The sequence below is a fragment of the Cynoglossus semilaevis genome, chromosome 10, assembly GCF_000523025.1.
Source record: "Cynoglossus semilaevis isolate Cse_v1.0 chromosome 10, Cse_v1.0, whole genome shotgun sequence".
Classification (NCBI taxonomy): Eukaryota; Metazoa; Chordata; class Actinopteri; order Pleuronectiformes; family Cynoglossidae; genus Cynoglossus; species Cynoglossus semilaevis.
In genome coordinates, this window is record NC_024316.1 from 1,200,446 (window position 1) to 1,220,515 (window position 20,070).

General features: G+C 40.6%; 1 protein-coding gene across 1 annotated transcript in view; it reads left to right on the forward strand.

Moving 5' to 3' along the window:
* Nucleotides 1-1,715: 1,715 nt before the first annotated feature.
* The window catches only part of itpr3 (inositol 1,4,5-trisphosphate receptor, type 3), a 39,413-nt gene continuing 21,058 nt past the window's right edge, over nt 1,716-20,070 (forward strand). The window contains 23 exon segments of the mRNA XM_025059108.1: nt 1,716-2,586; nt 2,640-2,924; nt 7,878-7,948; nt 9,234-9,355; nt 10,308-10,394; nt 13,074-13,232; nt 13,319-13,417; nt 13,914-13,997; nt 14,102-14,248; nt 14,344-14,439; nt 15,430-15,474; nt 15,584-15,726; nt 15,815-15,914; nt 16,000-16,160; nt 17,238-17,379; nt 17,455-17,619; nt 17,736-17,908; nt 18,011-18,130; nt 18,248-18,329; nt 18,428-18,543; nt 18,632-18,883; nt 19,656-19,800; nt 19,900-20,044. Coding sequence (XP_024914876.1) covers nt 2,833-2,924; nt 7,878-7,948; nt 9,234-9,355; nt 10,308-10,394; nt 13,074-13,232; nt 13,319-13,417; nt 13,914-13,997; nt 14,102-14,248; nt 14,344-14,439; nt 15,430-15,474; nt 15,584-15,726; nt 15,815-15,914; nt 16,000-16,160; nt 17,238-17,379; nt 17,455-17,619; nt 17,736-17,908; nt 18,011-18,130; nt 18,248-18,329; nt 18,428-18,543; nt 18,632-18,883; nt 19,656-19,800; nt 19,900-20,044 — 2,746 coding nt within the window. The 5' untranslated portion in view covers nt 1,716-2,586; nt 2,640-2,832.

Genomic DNA, 20,070 nt, shown 5'->3' on the forward strand with positions numbered 1-20,070 from the left:
ATCTAATCAGATTAATCTCAGCTTTGCGGCACCAACTCTATATATGGCCCTTAGTACAGGCAGTAAAAGACATGGGACGGCACAGATCAGCGCATGAACGCACGAATGCACTACCGCGCAGACACAACCTTCATGGAAGAGAGAGTGTGGGAAGTGTCAGTGACCTCAGCGTTGGAAATCCTTTACTCAGATATACCAAAAAATCTGTCTGCAGTAGACATTACTAGGGTACTAGTCCACATTAGAGATATAACGATACACTCAACTTATGATATGATGCAAACTTTTTTTTTTTTTGTTTTGTCCACAGTATGATTTTATCATGAACCATGCAAAATACCAGTACCGACTAAACAGTTCTTGTGTATTTCATAAACTCAAGTTGTTCATCAATATGTATCTCTGGAAAGAGTTCCTTTTACGGAAATGCAGGAAAACACTGTTTGTGCCTGTGGAAGAAGAAGTGCTTCCCACGTTTTGTTTGAACACCTGAATGTCACTTAGGATACTGCCACCTACTGTACTGGAGTGTGTAGTTTCATGGTATGACCACTAACTTGAAATAATGCAGCCTACCGCTTGCAACTTGATGCGCAAAAGTAATTGTAGAATATGTATAAACATTTAAATGTGGATGTAGATAGAGCGTTACTAGCTGAGTCTGATCTGTCTTCTTAAGTTAATATTATGTTTTGTCTTTAAAAAACATTTTTTTACTTTTACTTTCATATTCGAAATAAACTCTCCAGTCCAGTCCAAACCAGTCCAAACAGTCCATTACAGCAGGATTTTGCAGAAAACGCCTTATTTCAATATTGTAGCTAATTTATTATTATTTTTTTAAATGAGCTTCTCTTGAGGGTCTAAAAACGTAACATCCGGTGGTAGTTGTAAACCGTAAATGGGCCGTAAACTGCTTTGTAACTCCGAGCAGAAAATACTGTCCAGTGTCGCAGTGGAAACGGCACACATTCGCTGGCAACACAACACCACACACACACAGTATAAAACTACTGATGAACAGCTTGTCTGCAGTGGACTGAATACTAATGATCAAACAACAACTGTGGGTTTGTTACCTCTTTGTAGCAGGGGAAACAAAAAGTAAATCACACCGAGTCACCTGACCTTATGTACATGCTGTAAAGTCATTTTATAGGTTTTACCAAACTCTTGTCAAGCCCAGAATTTTGTAAGAAAATGGCAAAGGTTGTCCTCTGAGTGTGCCGTCCTACCCTCAACACTACAGTACTATGTTCCTCCTCCTCACCTTTTTGACTTAGTTTCGTATTTTGATTCATAACAACAGCTGTGCACTCATTGTGTTGCATTATTTAGTTAAAATTGCGCTAACAGGTCAACAAGTCTTTGACTTTTTGAATCTATCTATGCATTCACCCATTATCTACCGCTTATTGCTTTGCGGGGTCAAACAGGCGGCGGCGTCCAATCCCTGTTGTCAAGGGATTGGACATGAAGGGGTACACATTCATCAGGGGACAGTTCATCAGTCCCACCCTGAGCTGGTCCTGGCCCTCCCTCTATAACACAGGTTTTCCTCTGCAGCCATTAAACCATTAAAAGAATAAGAAATGAAAGATGAATGAAACAGGAAAATGCAGAGGATTTAATAGGTAGAGAGAAGGCGTTGTGGGCGGGGCTAAGAAACCTGCCAGTGCAACTACTGCTTGTGTTACGCGCTGTCTGCTGTGCGCGTGCGTGTCTTTTATCAACACTTCACTCACTTCCTGGTTTTTACAACCACAGTTTAACAAACACAGAAAATGTGACTGTGTGTGTGTGTTCACACCCCCTCTCTCTGCGCGCACACACACACTTTCACACACACACAAACACCTCGAGCGTGTCTTTTAAGTTTCAGTGCACGCGCGCGCGTTTATGTGTCCTGTAGAACCCGGCAGCAAAACCCCGCAGGTGATGCGCGCGAACACACACACAGACACAGACACGGACATACAGTAGCGTCACTGAGTTTTTACTTCACAGGCTACGAGACGCGGGAGGAACACACAGTCCGCGAATGTGGACTCGTGGATTTGTTCCGGATTAACTAGAAGTCAGTTTCTGTTCACGTTGACACGCGCACATTATGTGTCTTCACTGAAGGACTCGTGTGGAATTAGTCGCTGCACCGGGACTGGACTTTTTCCTTCTGTTTCTGCAGAAAACATTGACACAGTCTGGATCCGGACTTGTTCAGACACTTGAGGACATGTCTCATGGTTCGAGAGTTGCATCAGGATCAACCGCTGCACTAAGAGAGGACTTTACTGAGACTCAACTGACAAGAGTTTGTTCACCCAGAAGAACACTAGGGGTCTCCACTAGAGATCTTGTCTCCGTTTTAATGACTTAATTCACTTCCACGACAACTTAGGCAGGTCCTGCCTCAGGCAGAGTCTCTCTGTCCCTCTTTCCTGTCAGGGACTTGTCCACTCGTTGGAGACTCCGATAATAATACTCTACAAGAAGTTCTTGCTTCTTAAGAGACAGAGAAATAACGCAATCCTTGGTCCATTTGTATGATTTTTTTTTACAGGGTCTCCACCTATGGACCTATCGTAGGTTTTTTTTTACAGCAAGACACCGGAGGGTCTCCACCTATGGACCTATCGTAGTTTGGCTACAGACAATTCACAGAGAGATTCTGCTTATGGACTCGTCCTCAGCCTGTTGATCTGGATTTGAGGATTTATACCAAAACGTTTTCATGTGAGTTTCTGCTCACAGAGAGACACAGACGTCGTCTCCATCTCCAGTTGTGCACCTGTCCCACAGACTCGGTTCCTGGTCATTCAGCTATCGGTCACGATGTCAGACTCGGCGTCCAGTTTCCTCCACATTGGAGACATTGTGTCTCTCTATGCCGAGGGGACAGTCAATGGTTTTATCAGTACACTGGGGTGAGTTTTTTTTTTTTTTTTTTTTTTTGGTGCTGTCCCCGTTGTCTCTAATTCGTGTTTAGCTTTTGCATTTCTGTCCCTCGCAGCTGTGCATGTTAACTACTGTATTCACACCTTGACTGTCTTCCGGCTCTAACATATCTCATCTCATCATTGTCTTCTGTCGACACACTTGTCTTTTGATGAAACCAATATCTCTTCCTTCTTACTGTCTGTCCTCTGTCTTCTTTTTTTGTCTCAGCCATCTTTTCTTCCTTCTCTTAAGTTAAGAAACTTCAAAATACAAGTATTCTTTTCATGCTCCTAAACACGTTAGCATTGGAAATGCTAATAACCAATTATAGAATTTTCCAGAAAGAAACTCTGTAAACGTTTCAGCCAGACTTGGACCTCATTCCTGACGTTTTTTGGACTCTGTTGCAGACAACACAATTAAATTTGTAATTTGAACAAACAGGACTAACTGTGTCACACACACACACACAAAAAAACACGTGTTAAAGATGCCTTTCCAAGCTACAGATAGTAGTTTTTATTAACTTGTCAGTTGGTTTTGTATTTTGACTCGTAACTTCTGCTGTTTGGCACATACCGTTTTCACTGCCTCTGTGTTTAATTCAGTGAAATCATCGATGTGACATCATCAGTGACATTACACGAGCACCTGCAGTTGTTTTAAACTCGCCCTGTGACATTTCTGAGGCAGAGATACACACACACAGTGGCAGCAGCAGGGCCTAACTGTATGTCAGGAAAAGGAAGTGGTACAAAGTCTGTCCAAGAAAGATTCCATTGTGCCTGAGTAGTGGTGTGTGTGTGTGTGTGCATGTGTGTCTGTGTGTAGGTATAGATTTGTCCAGGAAAGAGAGTATTCAAGTACTTTCTAATTTGGATTTGGGCTGAGTTGGAGTTAGTTATAAGCATTACGATAAAGTATACTTTCCTAAATATAAGGTTAAGGTAACGCAAGGGAATGCGTTGTCGTCTATGTGAAGTAGTCACAACAGTATGTGTGTGTGTGTGTGTGTGTGAGTGAGTGACTGGGCCCTGACCTTTGTGGCAAGCCTGCAGCCTCCCTTATCCCTGACTTGACTTTAACGCCTATTTTTATTTTTCTAAAGAGGAAGTTTAGTTTTTATTGTTAATTATGGCAGCACTAATGGCCACAAGTCAATAGCTGCGATGTAAGCGCCCCTGCTGGTAGAACCCAAAAGCTGGCGATCACCAAAAAGTTTGTCTAAAAGTGAGATAAAGACGTAAACAGATATATATATATATATATATATATATATATATATACATATATACTGTATTTATATATATATTTATATATTTATTTATTTAAGGCTCATTAAATGTCGCGATGAAGGACGTTATACAAATAGAGCAGAAGACCATTTATCTCATCAGCCGTAACCGCAAACATGTAAATGAGAAGAATGTCAATAATCCTCCACCTGTTTAAGTAAACAGAACAAGCTTCACCCACTTAAACCTGAAGTCATGAAACCGCACACAAGACAAATTGAAAACTGTGTTACATGGGTGATGTGTTGATTATCTTCAGATGAGGTTCTGAGCAGCTTTATTCAGTGCAGAAAAAAAAACACTTGTTATGAATTTTTTTCTTTTCACGACTGTTTCAAGTCACAAGAAAAAAAAATTCCAGTAGATCAAGGTTATTCACTCTTAGTTTCAGGAAATCACCTCGGCCCGATATTAGCATATTATGTAAAATCTGTATGAATCGTTATTGGTTTTTCCTCCGATAATGAAAACCCGATACCGCAGTGCCTGGGTTTCGCCAAATGATGTGTGCCCTAAAAATAGTTTTGGGGATAAACGGTTGTATATTAAAGTGAAAGTCACTAGATGGCAGCATTGCAGCTCGTTTAATTAATCTCATGCACATACAGCGGTTTGTGCAGATGAATACATAAATATTACCAGGTCTATATCGGTATCGGTTTGGACAATATCAGCATATCAGATATCGGTGAAAAGTTAATATACAGTAGGACATCCCTACTAAAAACTCAACTTAAATCTTTCCAGAAAAGCTGACGATTAGTTGAAGATAGGTGAAAGAAGGATCAAAATTAGTTTTTCTTACTTAGTAAAAAAAAAAAACAGACAGTTAAAGCTAGTAAAACAGTCATTAAAAAATTATCCAACTTGGCTTGTGTCAGGGCAGACTAGTTTAAAATCTGCCTAGTATGTGGAGTGAAATATAGGGCCCATATGATTGGTACATATTATTAAGACTCTAGATTGATTGAAGATAAATAAACAAAACACCTAAAGAACAAAAACTGGATCTGGGGGTGTTGATTGAGATGATTTGTCAGTTTCTGTTCCATGTCTGTTTAAGGCTAATGATACTTTAAACAAACAGGATTTAAATATGTCCACTCCTAATGCAAATATCTGGGATCTGAGGAGATCTGCTGCAGGGGGGTAGCAAAAGAGACAGGGTCAGGTCTGCCCTTGCTCTCAGAGACAGTCATCGAGAGACGCACCGAGGGAAAGTCCCAGAGATTCAGTGAGACAGGGACCAAAAAAAAGGACAAAAAAGCAGTGAGACCTGTAGTTTTTTTAGGTGCTTAAGAACCTGTTTACATCCCTGACACTCTGCCCGCAGATGGACACAGTGACTGACAGACAGACAGACAAAAGCAGCTGATTGGCCGTTGTGTCAGTGATGGGCTCTTTGGGCGGTCTAAATGTCTCCTAATGAAAAAAAAAAAAAAAAAAACAAAGAGAAGAAAAAAGCGAAAGGAAAAAAATGTTTGGCATTCATTATGTTTTTCATGTCTTGATGTTACTCGGCAGACGGTGACGAGGTCTTGAAAAACTTAGTGCATGTTTTATTGATTATTCAGTGACAGCTGTAAAAGAGAGAGAGAAAAACTGAGTAGACTCTGACGGCCAGAGCACTTCTCCGATCAGATGTTTCGGCTGATTTTCATATGTGGCTCTTTTTTTGTTCCTGAGGCTGCATCATTTACATCTCTCTCTCTCTCTCACTCTCTCTCTCTCTCTCTCTCTCTCTCTCTTTCTGGCAGATACTCCCTGAGTCACGGGGTATTTAAAAGTTTAAGATTCAGTTTGGGTCAGAATTAGGGTCAGATTTACGATAGTGTAAGTAATTAGGATGATGTATATTTACGCCTGCATGTTTTTGAAAGTAGTTTTTGTTGTCATTTTGGGAAAATTACAAAAATCTCTTCTAGTCTTCTAGGGCCCAAACCTGATCCTGTTTATACAAAAAGTAGACCCCGGGTTTGGGCGTCTGTTTCGGCTAGTTTCACTTTCATTTAAAGTGTGTGTAACATTGGTGTGGTTGTTCCGAAAAAGTTCCTGGTACTGTAAGGTGGCTATTTATAGTCAATGTTAGAACCACGGTGTGGTTTAGTGGATGGTTAAAGAATGTCCATACATGTCTGTCAACACAATGGAAAAGACTACTGGGGGTGCGTGCGCGCTCCTCCCCCTCAACTCACCTGCTGTCTAAACACTGATGGCAGGAGAGATTAACTGTAAAGACCCCACCAACACACACACACACACCAACACTAACACTAACACTGATACACACCTGGCTTGCCTTTCCATTCACTAACACATTAACCTCATACAGTCAGAGACCAGGTGTGTGTGTGTGTGTTGTTTCACCTGTGTGCTTATACAGGAAGACGCTAAACTCTTACTTTACGTATTTCAGTTGCAGTTTGTGCCTGTCGCTGACAGATGATGCTAACAACAACAACAAGAAATTACACAATAATTCTGTTCATATTAATAATAATAATACTCATGGTAAGGATACTGCGGTTAAGGATATTACTACAATGGGGATGATGGTTATAAGTAATAGTGTTAGAAACAGTGAACACGTCTTACACTGTACGTATTTTCGGAACATTTTCGTCGTCTAATGAAAAATTTGCTCACATTGTTTCCAAGCGTTACTAAAATCAAACATTTTGTTTGTGGCTTTTTTTAGTTGTTATATATATACAGTATATATGTATATATGTGTGTATATATATGTCTATATATATGTATATATATTTATATATGTATATATATACATATATGTATATATATATGTGTGTGTGTATATATATCTATATGTATGTATGTATATGTATATGTGTGTGTGTGTGTATATATATGTATATATATTTTTTTTATTTTTTTTTTTGACTTCACAACAGATTTCATACCAGGAACTAGAAATAATACTGGGAGTGATGCTTTTATTACACCTTTATTCAAGGTTAGATTCAATAGTTATGTCTCAAAGAAATGCCTTTGTAAAAAAAAAAAAGATATCGACAAGAAAACTGAAGCACAACGCGAATCCTAACAAACAATGACAAACCCGAAATCACACACAACAATGGAGGTGACGCATATATTTATTTTATACATTTTAGTATGCAACAGCAAAACAAGGCTTACACACATATATATATTAGATGATTTCAAGAATAAAAATAGAACAACAGCCAAGAGTTCTGTTTCCTCAAGTGTGCGGGATCAACATTGGTAGGATAGCATGTCGAATCATGTCCAATTTTGCACAAATGAAAAGATGTATCCAGGAAGTTTTAACTGAGTGGGAGAGTTGTATTTTATTTTTTTAAAGGGTTGGGGTTAGTTCATGCGTGCCCATGGCTCTTTGCAGTAACGTTAAAAATTGTGACTCCTAGCCTCTTGACTGGTTGGCCACCCCCGCAATAGAGCATAGACGATGATCTTCACTGTACCAAGTCTTTGGTCTACTAAAAAGGGTATAAATACTATAAGAATACTCCAAGAATGTGTCTCCATACTGGTCCTGTGATGGACCGATGACCTGGGGAGCGTATAGTGAATAAGCGATGGATTTCTTTTTTTTTTATGGATGATATAATCATTGACGTTCTTCTTCTCTTCTTCTGGCAGGTTGGTAGATGACCGGTGTGTAGTAGAGCCTGCTGCTGGAGATCTGGAGAATCCTCCAAAGAAGTTCAGAGGTTAGTGCTTTCTATGTGTGTGGGTGGGTGTGAGTTTGTGCCTGTATGTCCGGTGCTTTTATTTCGATATAGTAACTATTTAAATGAATCAGAAGCTGATAAACAATCCACCTATGTTTTCAGTCATGGTGATGTTCAGGCCTCATTACAGTCAATGGGAAAACTGTACTTCATGTAGCGTTAACTTAGCGTTATTGGACCTATTATTTTAGCAGTCAGATTAGAAAGGAGTCACGTAAAATGTAGACAACAAAATACGAGACAACTTCAAGTTAATTCTGAGAAAACCAGGTTTAAAATTAACTAACAATAAGAAAAGTTTGACTTAGGAGTAATCAAAAAGGTCTATAGTCAAACGTAATTATCGGTTAAAAGTTGTGAGCCTGCAATACAAATTTGCAGAAGGTTTGCAATTGTCAGCTGATGTTTTAACATATTTAACATATTTTTAAATTTGTAAATTTGTTCGGTACCTTCTGTGTTTGTTCACTTCCTGAACGTTCTTGTGAAATGCCTAAAGGAACACAGCAAAAAAAAAAAACAAACAAAAAAAAAAAAAACCACAGACTTGACTTTTTCTTTTAACTGTAAACACTTACCTGAACCTTCCCCCAGGTTCCCGGGAGTCAAACAGAAAGGGACTGTTGATTTGAAACGGCTCTGCTAATGCTAACGTTACTTTAACACTCCTCCTGTGCACGAACATGCAAAGGGTTAGGTAAGAGATAGGCAAGTGAACAGATAAAAGTTGTTGCCATGTAATATTTTATAGGAAGTCAAAAATGTAAAATGGTAAAATGCTAGTTTAGCTGCAGAAAGAAGTCCCTTAAATTAGCTTTAATTACTAAAACAAAAAACTAAAAGTAATTGATTTCATGCTAGCTGTTGGAAGGGTTTTTATGAGAGGTCTGTGTTTTTTCAGGTGATTTCCAGGGTTTTACTCTTAGAAAGAGGATTAATGTCAGATGCTTCACCAGTCTGATGTCCTCAAACACAAATAACCAATTAGTTCCACTGACTGATCACCAGCCTGGAACTAATAATAGCAAAGGGAATTTTTTTTTTTTTACAGTTTGCAGCAGCTGTGACTTCCTTTTCTCAGTGCAATGGTTTGTAAACTCTGTGTTTGTACTGTTATGTGATCGAAATCATATTTCCGATGAAGGCCGATGTTTTTTACTGGGTTATTATGTAAAATTAAATGAAAGAGTTTTCCCTTTGATCTAAATCTTTAACATATCGACTATGTCTCTTCTTTTTTTTTTTTTTGCTTGACTTTGTTTAGATTGCCTTTTCAAAGTATGTCCCATGAACCGATATTCAGCTCAGAAACAGTTCTGGAAGGCAAAACAGGCCAAACATGAGAAGGACAAGATCGGTGACGCGGTGCTTTTACAAAAACTGCAGGTAACACACGCGTTAGTAAGCACAAACACACGTTCACACATGTTAGAAGAGCTGACGAATGTAAATGTCAAAAATGACGAAAACCTGACTAATGTGTGTGTTAGTCCTGATTGGCTAAATAGGAAGCTGCTGTTAACATCAATTTCAAGAATTGAACACGATCCGTAGTGACACGACTATAAGCCTCTCTTCTAAAGCTAAATTAGCCCTGGTTAATGAGCGAATACGAGTGCATCGCTCATATTAGCATTCATTTGAAGTAGCTAAAACGTGTTTCGAATTCACTCATTACCACTAGGGATGTCCGATATTAATTCATAGCCGATAACTGATAAGCCGATATTGTAAAACACTCCATTTCTGATTCCGATATCAACCGATACCGATGTAACGGGCCAGTGGTGTCCTGGTGGTTAAAGAAGTTAAGTGCTGCCTGCTCACTAAAGTGATGGCCTGTATAAATGTTTCTCAATCATTTTTTGCGATTCCCCTCCTCAGCCCCCCCCCAACCCTCTCTCGAATTGAAATACTATTGAGGGCCTGGCAAAATTTAGTTGTTTATCTGTACAAACCACTGTATGAGTTGCTGGCATCAACATTCTGCTTACAATCCCCTGATTATTAAAAATAGATTAATAAAATGAACTGCAATGCTGCCATCTAGTGACTGTATTTTCATATACAACCGTTTTTTTCCCCAAAACTATTTTTAGAGCACACGTCATTTGGCGAAAGCATTAACATGGCGTTATCGTGTTTTCATTATCGGCGGGAAAAACCAATAACGGTTCTTACGGACGTTACATAATTATGCTAACATCGGCCTTATGATATCGATATTATTGGACATCCCCATTTACCACACTATGTTTTCATGCTCCCACTGTCGGCGCAATGTTGAAAAGTCTTCACTGAACACATCTTTACGTTTTTCCTTTCATCCGTCTTGTAGCATGCGTCGAACCTGGAGCAGAAACAGAACGAGACCGAAAACAAGAAGGTCCATGGGGACGTTGTCAAATATGGAACTGTCATCCAGGTAATGGTAATGTTTTTGCAGTCACCTTCTTAACCTTAGCTCTCGGATAATCTTTACACCAGCGAGTTCAACTCTCACCTTGTGGGTGAAACTTCCGTTTCCTGCAGGAAATATCCTTCCCACGGTGAGGTGAAAGTCACAAACAGTTTAGCATGGCTTTTATTCCTTAGTTAAAGTATTCTTGTAGTTGGCAGCTCTGTTTTTTTTTTTATTTTATTTTTGCAGAGCTACATACAGCATACCATCTCAGGTTGGTTTCGTGCAGCAGGTGTATTATCTTAAAACTAGAAAACTAGAAAAGCAAAGGACTACAATAACCAGGACACCAACGTGTACATATTCAGTAGGTTTGAACATGTTAACATTCCATGACAGGGTACACTGACATGACTGGACACGCCTTTACACACAAACACATTTCAGCATTGACAAGTCAGGGTGTGGTTCCTGCTAGGGTGTGGTTCCTGCTGAGTCAGATTGTTAAGTTTTTCCTCTGCATGTGTGCGTTCGGGGGAGTGGTGGGGATTTGTGTGTCTGTGTGTATTTGCAGAAACTATAACTCTTACTTGTTTAAGCTCTTGTCACTCTTTAACGTTATGAGGAAACGGTTGTCATTTTTACAAGGAAAAAGGTGTCGTTTTATGAGAAAAACCTTCTAAATATATGAGAATAAAGTAAATATTAGCATAATTTACGCATGGCTCCATACAACTTTTTCATGTCCAATACCGATCAACTGATAGCGATATCAATCCAGGCAAAGGTCAGGCAAACTTGATGAAGATGAGCATTTGGCCTTGGGTATTGTAACGTTATTGTGTCGTTACGACTTTATTCTTTTACAGAGTTCCCTCTCTATATCGGGGTTCTCCTTTTGTGTTAGGTGAAAGTTGACCCTAATTTAACGCCCTACGATGCCTCCTAAACGCTCTGATCACCTTCTCAGGCTTCTGTTACGAAGCCCAAACGAAGACGCTGACACTGATGACAGATGTCTTTTATTTTCCTCCGGAACGTAGCTACTGCGATAGGAGAGGGATCAGTGTATATTTGTGACTTTTTTAAAAACATTATGACATATTTTTTTTCCCCTCAATGTACGACCTTAATCTTAAACATTATGTTACGACTTTTTACTTTTTTTAATTTTTTACAGTGTTCCCTCTCTATATCGGGGTTCTCCTTTTGTGTTAGGTGAAAGTTGACTCTAATTTAACGCCCTACGATGCCTCCTAAACGCTCTGATCATCTTCTCAGGCTTCTGTTACGAAGCCCAAACGAAGACGCTGACACTGATGAGAGTTAACAGTCTTTTATTTTCCTGCAGAACGTAGACTTTTTTCAAAATGTTATGACTTTTTTTTCAATGTACGACCTTAATCTTAAACATTTATTTATTTTTTACTCTCAGTGTGGACTTAATACTCTGTCGTAGCATTGTAAATAATTCATCCATTTTGTCTTCCAGTGTTTTTATTGGATTAAACTTGACAGTAATTAACACACAGGAGATCTACATGATTCCGTGGGAGAAATGAAATGAAAAAGCTTGATTCCTGTTAAATGAATCCGTACTCGATTTTCACAAACAACGAAGCACGTACTGTATTTCCATTTACTTGTGATTTCGAACGTGTCTGCCTGTTTGTCTGCTTCAGATTGTGAACCAAGATTGCAGATTATGATAAAATGTGAACTTGACAAGAATCAAAATAAGGGAGGGTACCACTGTTGGCGGGCGGTTAGTGATCTTTCCTTACGGCAAGAAGATCACTGATTCAATCCTAAGTGGTAACTGAAGGCACAGTCGTTTCTCAACGGTGTTTGCCTGTTCTCTGTGTGCATGGGGGTGCTCCAGATGGTCTGATTACCTTCCACCTTTTCAAAACATGCAGATAAGGATCAAAATGAATGAGTTATAAGGGTTTGCTTAGTGGAGCTTTGGCCCCAGAGTCAATGTCTCTGTCATTGGTGTGGAACCCGAGGGTTCACCTCCTGGGCAAGATCGAATCCCGGTCAGGACGGTTGGTACCTTCGGTGCAGTGTGATTTGGGTGGTGGTCATGGAGACTGCTGCCCCTGTGACCCGGTAACGGATAAGCGGATGAAAATGGATGGATGGATGGATGGGTTTGCTTAAAAGAAAATATTGCCTGTATGAAGGTAAAATAAGTCTAAAAGTGGACTGAACGCCCATAAAGACAGGAAAAACTCACATAAAAATAAAATTTAAAAAAAGTAACGTTAGGAAAAAAAATGAGTTTACACTTTGACCAAATGCATATAAATGTCTAAATTAAATTGAAAACAGTGTAGAAATTGCCAAAAAAAAAGAGCACGAAAGCAAAGACTAAATATGTACATTAGCTTAAAATTAGCTTAGAAAAGACAAGAGTTACCCAGGAAAAAAGATCAAATTTAGCCAAAATAAAAGTGAATATATACTTGTGGATGTTCTCAGTCATCTAAGTCATCATTTTAATATCAAAAGCAGTTTTAAAAGTAGGCAACTGGACTCACCTCAAGTAAATTGAAGACGTTTCGCCGAGACGTCTTCAATATGGCACATCTTCAATAGGAATATAGCACAAAAATATATAGCCTAAAATTAGATCCAAATGTGAAAATTAGTTTAAAAAAAAAACATTACTGACCTGTGATTCTTTGCCTCTGTTGCCAGCTTTTGCACATGAAGAGCAACAAATACCTGACGGTGAATAAACGCCTACCTGCTCTGCTTGAGAAAAACGCCATGAGGGTGACCCTGGACGCCACCGGAAATGAAGGCTCCTGGCTCTTTATCCAACCTTTCTGGAAGCTCCGCGCCAATGGGGACAATGGAGGGAAACGCTTTGTTTTTCTTAGACATCTAAAGGTATTTTTTTTTTAAAATATATATAAAACTAAAAATTTGTCGTTTTTTAGGTGGTGGTCGGCGACAAGGTGATCCTTAATCCAGTGAATGCGGGTCAACCTCTGCATGCTTCAAACTACGAATTGAGTGACCACCCAGGCTGTAAAGAGGTTTATACACACACACACACCTACCCACAGATACACTCGCATAATTCATTAATTCCATGTCACTTGACCTTTTCAGAGTAATTACTGTAATTTTGAAATATATATAATTATTACTTCATTATTGAAGTGATTGACCACTTATTTACAGTTTGAGTGATTCTGATTGATTAACATTAATTACAGTTATTGCAATGTCATTCAACTTAACTGTGTTGATTAGTCTAATGATAGGTGATCGGTTTATGTAGCAAATGAGTCCATGATTATAATTCCTCTTTAAAACAGCCATGATGCTTGTTAAAAGTTTCGATAGTTTAGGTTTTAGTAGAAAATTCATGTATAATTTTTTCCAACATGTGTGTGCATGTCTCCCTCTTTAGGTGAACTCGTTTAGGCTTTAGTAGAAAATGCATGTATAATATTCAGCCTATTAATTTCTGCATGTCCACAGGTAAGTTTTTTCCAACAACATGTATGTGCATGTCTCCCTCTTTAGGTGAACTCGGTGAACTGCAACACGAGCTGGAAAATCAACCTGTTCATGATGTTCAGTGACCACAGAGAAGAAGTCCTCAAAGGAGTCAGTCCACAGAAACACACTCACGCATTTGTCCCTGAGAGATAGTAGAAGATAAAAAAAAAAAAACAAACATTATAAATATTTATTTGATTTAATTATCTCAGGGGGACGTGGTTCGCCTCTTTCACGCCGAGCAGGAAAAGTTCCTGACGTGTGACGAGTATAAAAGTAAACTCCATGTCTTCTTGAGGACCACCCTGAGACAGTCGGCCACATCGGCAACCAGCTCCAACGCTTTGTGGGAGATAGAGGTAAGATCGTTTTAAAACAGCCTCCCCAGTGTAAATGCAGTAACTTTCTTCTTAGACGATACAAACGCGTGCCTGTCTCTCCATTGGTCCGTCAGGTTGTCCATCATGACCCTTGTCGAGGCGGCGCAGGACATTGGAACAGCCTGTACAGATTCAAACACCTGGCAACAGGAAACTACCTTGCTGCTGAGGTAAAAGATGACGGATAGATAGAGTGGATAGTTGGAAGTTTATTCCAAGAATGCACAAAGGGATAAATGGGTCTGGGTTCCTAAGAGTCCATAAATCCTGTAAAACTAAATGAGAAGTTTTCAACGCAAAACACATGAAAAATAAGAAATGGCCGAATGTTCTGGAAACTCTTGTCCTTGGACGAGTTGTCCTAAAGATATTTGCTTCTGTCTGCATAGTGAGAGAATGCAAAAAGAGTTCAGTATTTACATGCTTTCGGTCATGCTGTCTTAACGAACTTATCGACGAGCGTCACTTGAAGCTCTTCGGTTTTCCTGCATCTGCCTGACTTGTGAAATTTTAGACATCGTTCACGACTCGTGCTGCGTTCACACCAAACGTGATAGAGCTTGAAACGCCTGCATGACACCGCCTTGATCATTTTTGGATCACCGCTTCATTGAATGTAGCGAAACGCAGTCAGTTGCGTAATATAATAAAACAAGCTACAGAAAGTCTCACAATTGACCAGAGACTGCCTCCTACTGGCTAACGTTGGTCATGCCTTATCTTTTTTTTATTCTGTTTAAAAAGGCGACAATAAGCTTTTCCTCCACGTCATGCCCTTTATTTTTTTATTCTGATAAAAAAGGCGACAATAAGCTTTTCCTCCATGGTTTGCAAACGTATCTGCTCAACTTGAGGGAGGTGATGTAGGGATAAACACGTCGCTGATCGCTGGATGCCGCCTGAAAAATTCTATTTTTCCAATTTTTCATTTTCCAATTTGCCAATTCCGCTGCCTAATGTTAAATTGCGTGTTAATATTTAGTCGTATAATCAATCATAATTTAGGTAAATGGTACCGTGGTAGAAAAGGAGAACGGGTGATTAGTATTAGATAGATGGATGGTTGGATGGATGGAAAAGAACAGGTGATTAGTATTAGATGGATGGATGGATGGATGGATGGATGGATGTAACGACCAACACGATCTCATCTGTTTCAGGAGAATCCAGGTTACAAAGGTGATAACCCGGAGATCTCATCGTCAGTAAGTTACTTCATCTTTCCCAGTCATCATTTTTAAATCGGTTGTTACCGGTTAAATAACGATATCCTTCCTCTGAACCTTCTGTTCACCCAAACCTTTGGTTTCTTAGATGGAAGGCAGCCGCATTAGCAAGCGTTCTCACGGAGAGAGGATCAAGTACAAACTGGTGGCGGTTCCTCACGGTAACGACATTGCCTCGTTGTTTGAGCTGGACCCGACCACGCTGCAGAAGACTGACTCCTTCGTACCTCGGTACAGGTTTACCTGACGGCAAAGTCGTCTCCGACGTTATCGGTCGTCGAGCATGAATGTGCACAATAACCGAGCCACTGTCTTCCAGAAACTCCTACGTACGTCTGCGACACCTCTGCACCAACACCTGGATCCAAAGCACCAATGTTCCCATCGACATTGATGAGGAGAGACCCATCAGGCTCATGGTGAGTCTCTGAAATAGAGCTCCAAGAGTTCCAGATGTGTCTGGAAGTGAAATCCACTTCTCTCTTGTCTCCTGTCCTCCTGCAGTTAGGAACGTGTCCCACTAAAGAGGACAAGGAAGCCTTCGCCATCGTCTCTGTCCCCGTGATGGAGATCAGGGATCTGGACTTCGCCAATGACGCCAGCGCTATGTTGAGCACTGTGGTTGACCAATTCGGCCAGGGCTTTATCAGCCAGAATGACCGCAAGTAAGACAGCTCGTGTGTGTGTTTGTGTGTGTGTGCATCGGTCTGGTTTGTGTTTGAAGTCCATCAACCTGAAAAGTGGCATTTGTTTAATGAATGTTTATAATTAATTATACTTATTTTGCTATATATATATATACCAAATACATAAAGTGGAATACTTTAGTATACATAACTAACTAACAACTAACCTACTACTGACCCGGTCATCTACTATCCACTTGTATACTAATATGCCATTCTATCCATCCATCCCTCCATCCATCTATCCATCTATCATCTATCCATCCATCCATCCATCCACCCATCCATCCATCCACCCACCCATCCATCCATCATCTATCCATCCATCATCCATCCATCCATCCATCTATCCATCCATCCACCCATCCATCCATCCATCCATCCATCCATCTATCCATCTATCATCTATCCATCCATCTATCATCTATCCATCCATCTATCATCTATCCATCCATCTATCATCTATCCATCCATCCATCCATCCACCCACCCATCCATCCATCATCTATCCATCCATCATCCATCCATCCATCCATCTATCCATCCATCCATCTATCCATCCATCCATCTATCCATCCATCCACCCATCCATCCATCCATCCATCCATCCATCTATCCATCCATCCACCCATCCATCCATCCACCCACCCATCCATCCATCATCTATCCATCCATCATCCATCCATCCATCCATCTATCCATCCATCATCCATTTATCCATCTATCCATCCATCATCCATTTATCCATCTATCCATCCATCATCCATCCATCCATCCATCTATCCATCTATCATCTATCCATCCATCTATCATCTATCCATCCATCCATCCATCCATCTATCATCCATCCATCCATCTATCTGTTACAATATGTGTCATTAAAACACATTAAAAAATACTGATATTCTGGACAGATTTAATTGTAAACTAGTGAAGATGGGGTGCAGACAGACAGACAGACAGGTTGAACTTTAATAATCCCTCGGAGTTCCCTTGGAAATTGAGGATAAGCGAATTCATCCTAATTCCATTCATGACTTTGGTGTTTTCTCCCAGATTTGCCATCAAGCTTCTGGAGGACGTGGTCTTCTTCGTGGCTGACGTAGTCAATAGTGGTCAACCCGTTTTGGACGTGGTCATGACCAAACCCAACAGGGAGAGACAAAAGCTGATGAGGGAGCAGAACATCCTCAAACAGGTAGAGATGAGAGAAAGAGGCTCGGTCTGTCAGAGAGAACAGACTAACCTAATGGTGATGTGTGTGTTTGTCCAGATCTTTGGGATCATCAAGGCTCCCTTTAAAGACAGGGGTGGAGGAGAAGGTCCACTGCTGTGTCTGGAAGAACTGGCTGATCAGAAGAATGCTCCCTACCAGTACATGTTCAGATTGTGTTACAGGGTTCTGCGACACTCCCAGGAGGACTACCGTAAAAACCAAGTAACGTCTTATTTTTTTTTCCCTTTGTTTTATTTGAAATATTAAACATAAATATTCAGTTTACGGGAAAAAAAGCTGACATTTAAAATCAATAATTTTTCCGCCGTCGTCTGCAGGAACACATAGCCAAACAGTTTGGTGTGATGCAGAGTCAGATCGGTTACGACATCCTGGCTGAAGACACCATCACCGCTCTGCTTCACAACAATCGCAAACTGCTGGAGAAGCACATCACCAAGACGGAGGTGGAGACCTTTGTCAGTCTGGTCCGAAAGAACCGAGAGCCCAGGTAGGTCGAAGGAAAAGAGAGTAGGCTTAGGTCACTTTTTATTGGTCTTACACACGTCTGGGTGCAATGTCCCTCTCTTTGTCTCTGTCTCTGCCTGTTTAGGTTTCTCGACTATCTGTCAGACCTCTGTGTCTCCAACAATGTGGCCATTCCTGTGACCCAGGAGCTCATCTGTAAGTGTGTGCTGGATCCTAAAAACCAGGACATTCTCATCAAAACTGAGTGAGTTCGGAAGAAAAACAAAAATGAAACGAAATGTATCTTGTAAATGTTGCCGGTGATTCAGGTTCTGATTTCGTGACCTTAACTTTGAACATCTTTATCGTCCTCCGCCTGCAGGCGTCGCGATCCAAAGGAGCCTCACGCAGGCGGGGGAGACGGCGAGTACATGGGGATGGATGATTATGGCGATGAAGATGAGGTTCTTTTGTTTATTGCCCATGTCATTGTGGCTGTGAAGACGTTCGCAAAAGGACCTTTTTAGTTACTGTGTGTCCACGTCTGTGTGTGTGTGTTTAGGTTTGGCTCGTTTGGACGGACAAGACCAATGAGCATCAGGAGAAGAGCATTAGACAGTTGGCTCAGGAGGCCAGACAGGGAAACGCCCACGACGAGAACGTCCTCACCTACTACAGGTACAGACCAGGCTCAGAAGAATTTAAAAAAAATCCCTCCCTACATTAGAAAGTACCATTAACATGAACCCTGCGTGGATCTTCTCAGGTACCAGCTGAAGCTCTTCGCCCGCATGTGTCTGGACCGTCAGTACCTTGCCATCGATGAGATCTCCAAACAGCTGGATGTGGAGCTTATCTTCCTCTGCATGATGGACGAAACACTGCCCTTTGACCTGCGGGCCTCCTTCTGTCGCCTGATGCTGCACACCCATGTGGACAGAGATCCTCAGGAGCTGGTGACGCCCGTCAAGTTTGCCCGTCTATGGACTGAGATCCCAACTTCAATCACCATCAAAGAGTTAGTAATCTTTTGAATGTGAATCAGGATTTTTTTTTAGACTCCATTACTGCCACAATCAGGACCAGGTTTGAAGACATGAGGGGATAAAAAGTAAAATCCAGAATTTTTTTCCTCAGGGATTTTAATTCCTGGTCATAAAAATGTCCAGTCTTAGCTTTGCATTAGTAACCTGTCAGACATCTGAGGATGAAAGTTAAAATTTCTCAAGTGCGATGAGTCTGGAGAATTACTTTTACCATATATCTTCATCAAGAGTCGCTGCATTGACCTTGGATTTTTGGAATTTTGGTCAAATTGAACCTAGAAACTTCTGCATGTCAGGCATGTCTTAAACCGCCTCACTCCAGGCCCCATCCACAATGGTCCATTAAATGGTTAAAAAATGTGGATGTAGGACCTTCAAGCCCTCTAGTGGTTGCAGTAAATTTCCCTCTCTTTTTTTTTTTTTTTCAGTTTTATGACCTCATGATCTTCTTTGGCTCATGGAGCTGGGTCATGAGGGCCACACATGGCTTTGCCCATTTCTTATGTACAGTCAATGATGAGAACAAAAATTTAAAATTTAAAAAGTTGCTCGCTGGAGAAATGATCAATTTTTTTGCCTGTACAAACTAAGTAGTTGGTTTCATGGTCCATTAAATGTTTTTTTTTTTTTTTTTTTCCAGTTTTATGACCTCATGATCTTCTTTGGCTCATGGAGCTCGTCACCTGACGCTAACGGAGATAGTACAGCATTCCATTTCCAATGTGTTTGTCTTTACATTTTTAGTTACGATTCCAACATGGATGACAGCAGAGACAACAAGAAGAACCGTTTTTCTAACACGATGGCTTTCATGGAGGAGTATCTGAACAACGTCCTTAACGAGGAGCTGCCTTTTCACAACGAGGAGAAGAACAAGCTCACGTATGAGGTCTGTCCTCGTTTCACTTCCCTCGTGTGTCTCCACCTCCTTTAGGTTCTCTGCTGAAGACACCTTTGGGTTTTTTTTTTTTCCTCTCTATCTCCGCAGGTGGTGAGCTTGGCCCGACATCTCATCTACTTTGGTTTCTACAGCTTCTTTGAGCTGCTCAGACTCACCAGAACCCTGCTGGGGATCATTGACTGTCGACCCAACCCTACCCACGCGGGGCTGTTGTTCCACGATGATGGAACAGGTACGCACTGCTCCAGCCGCCGTTCA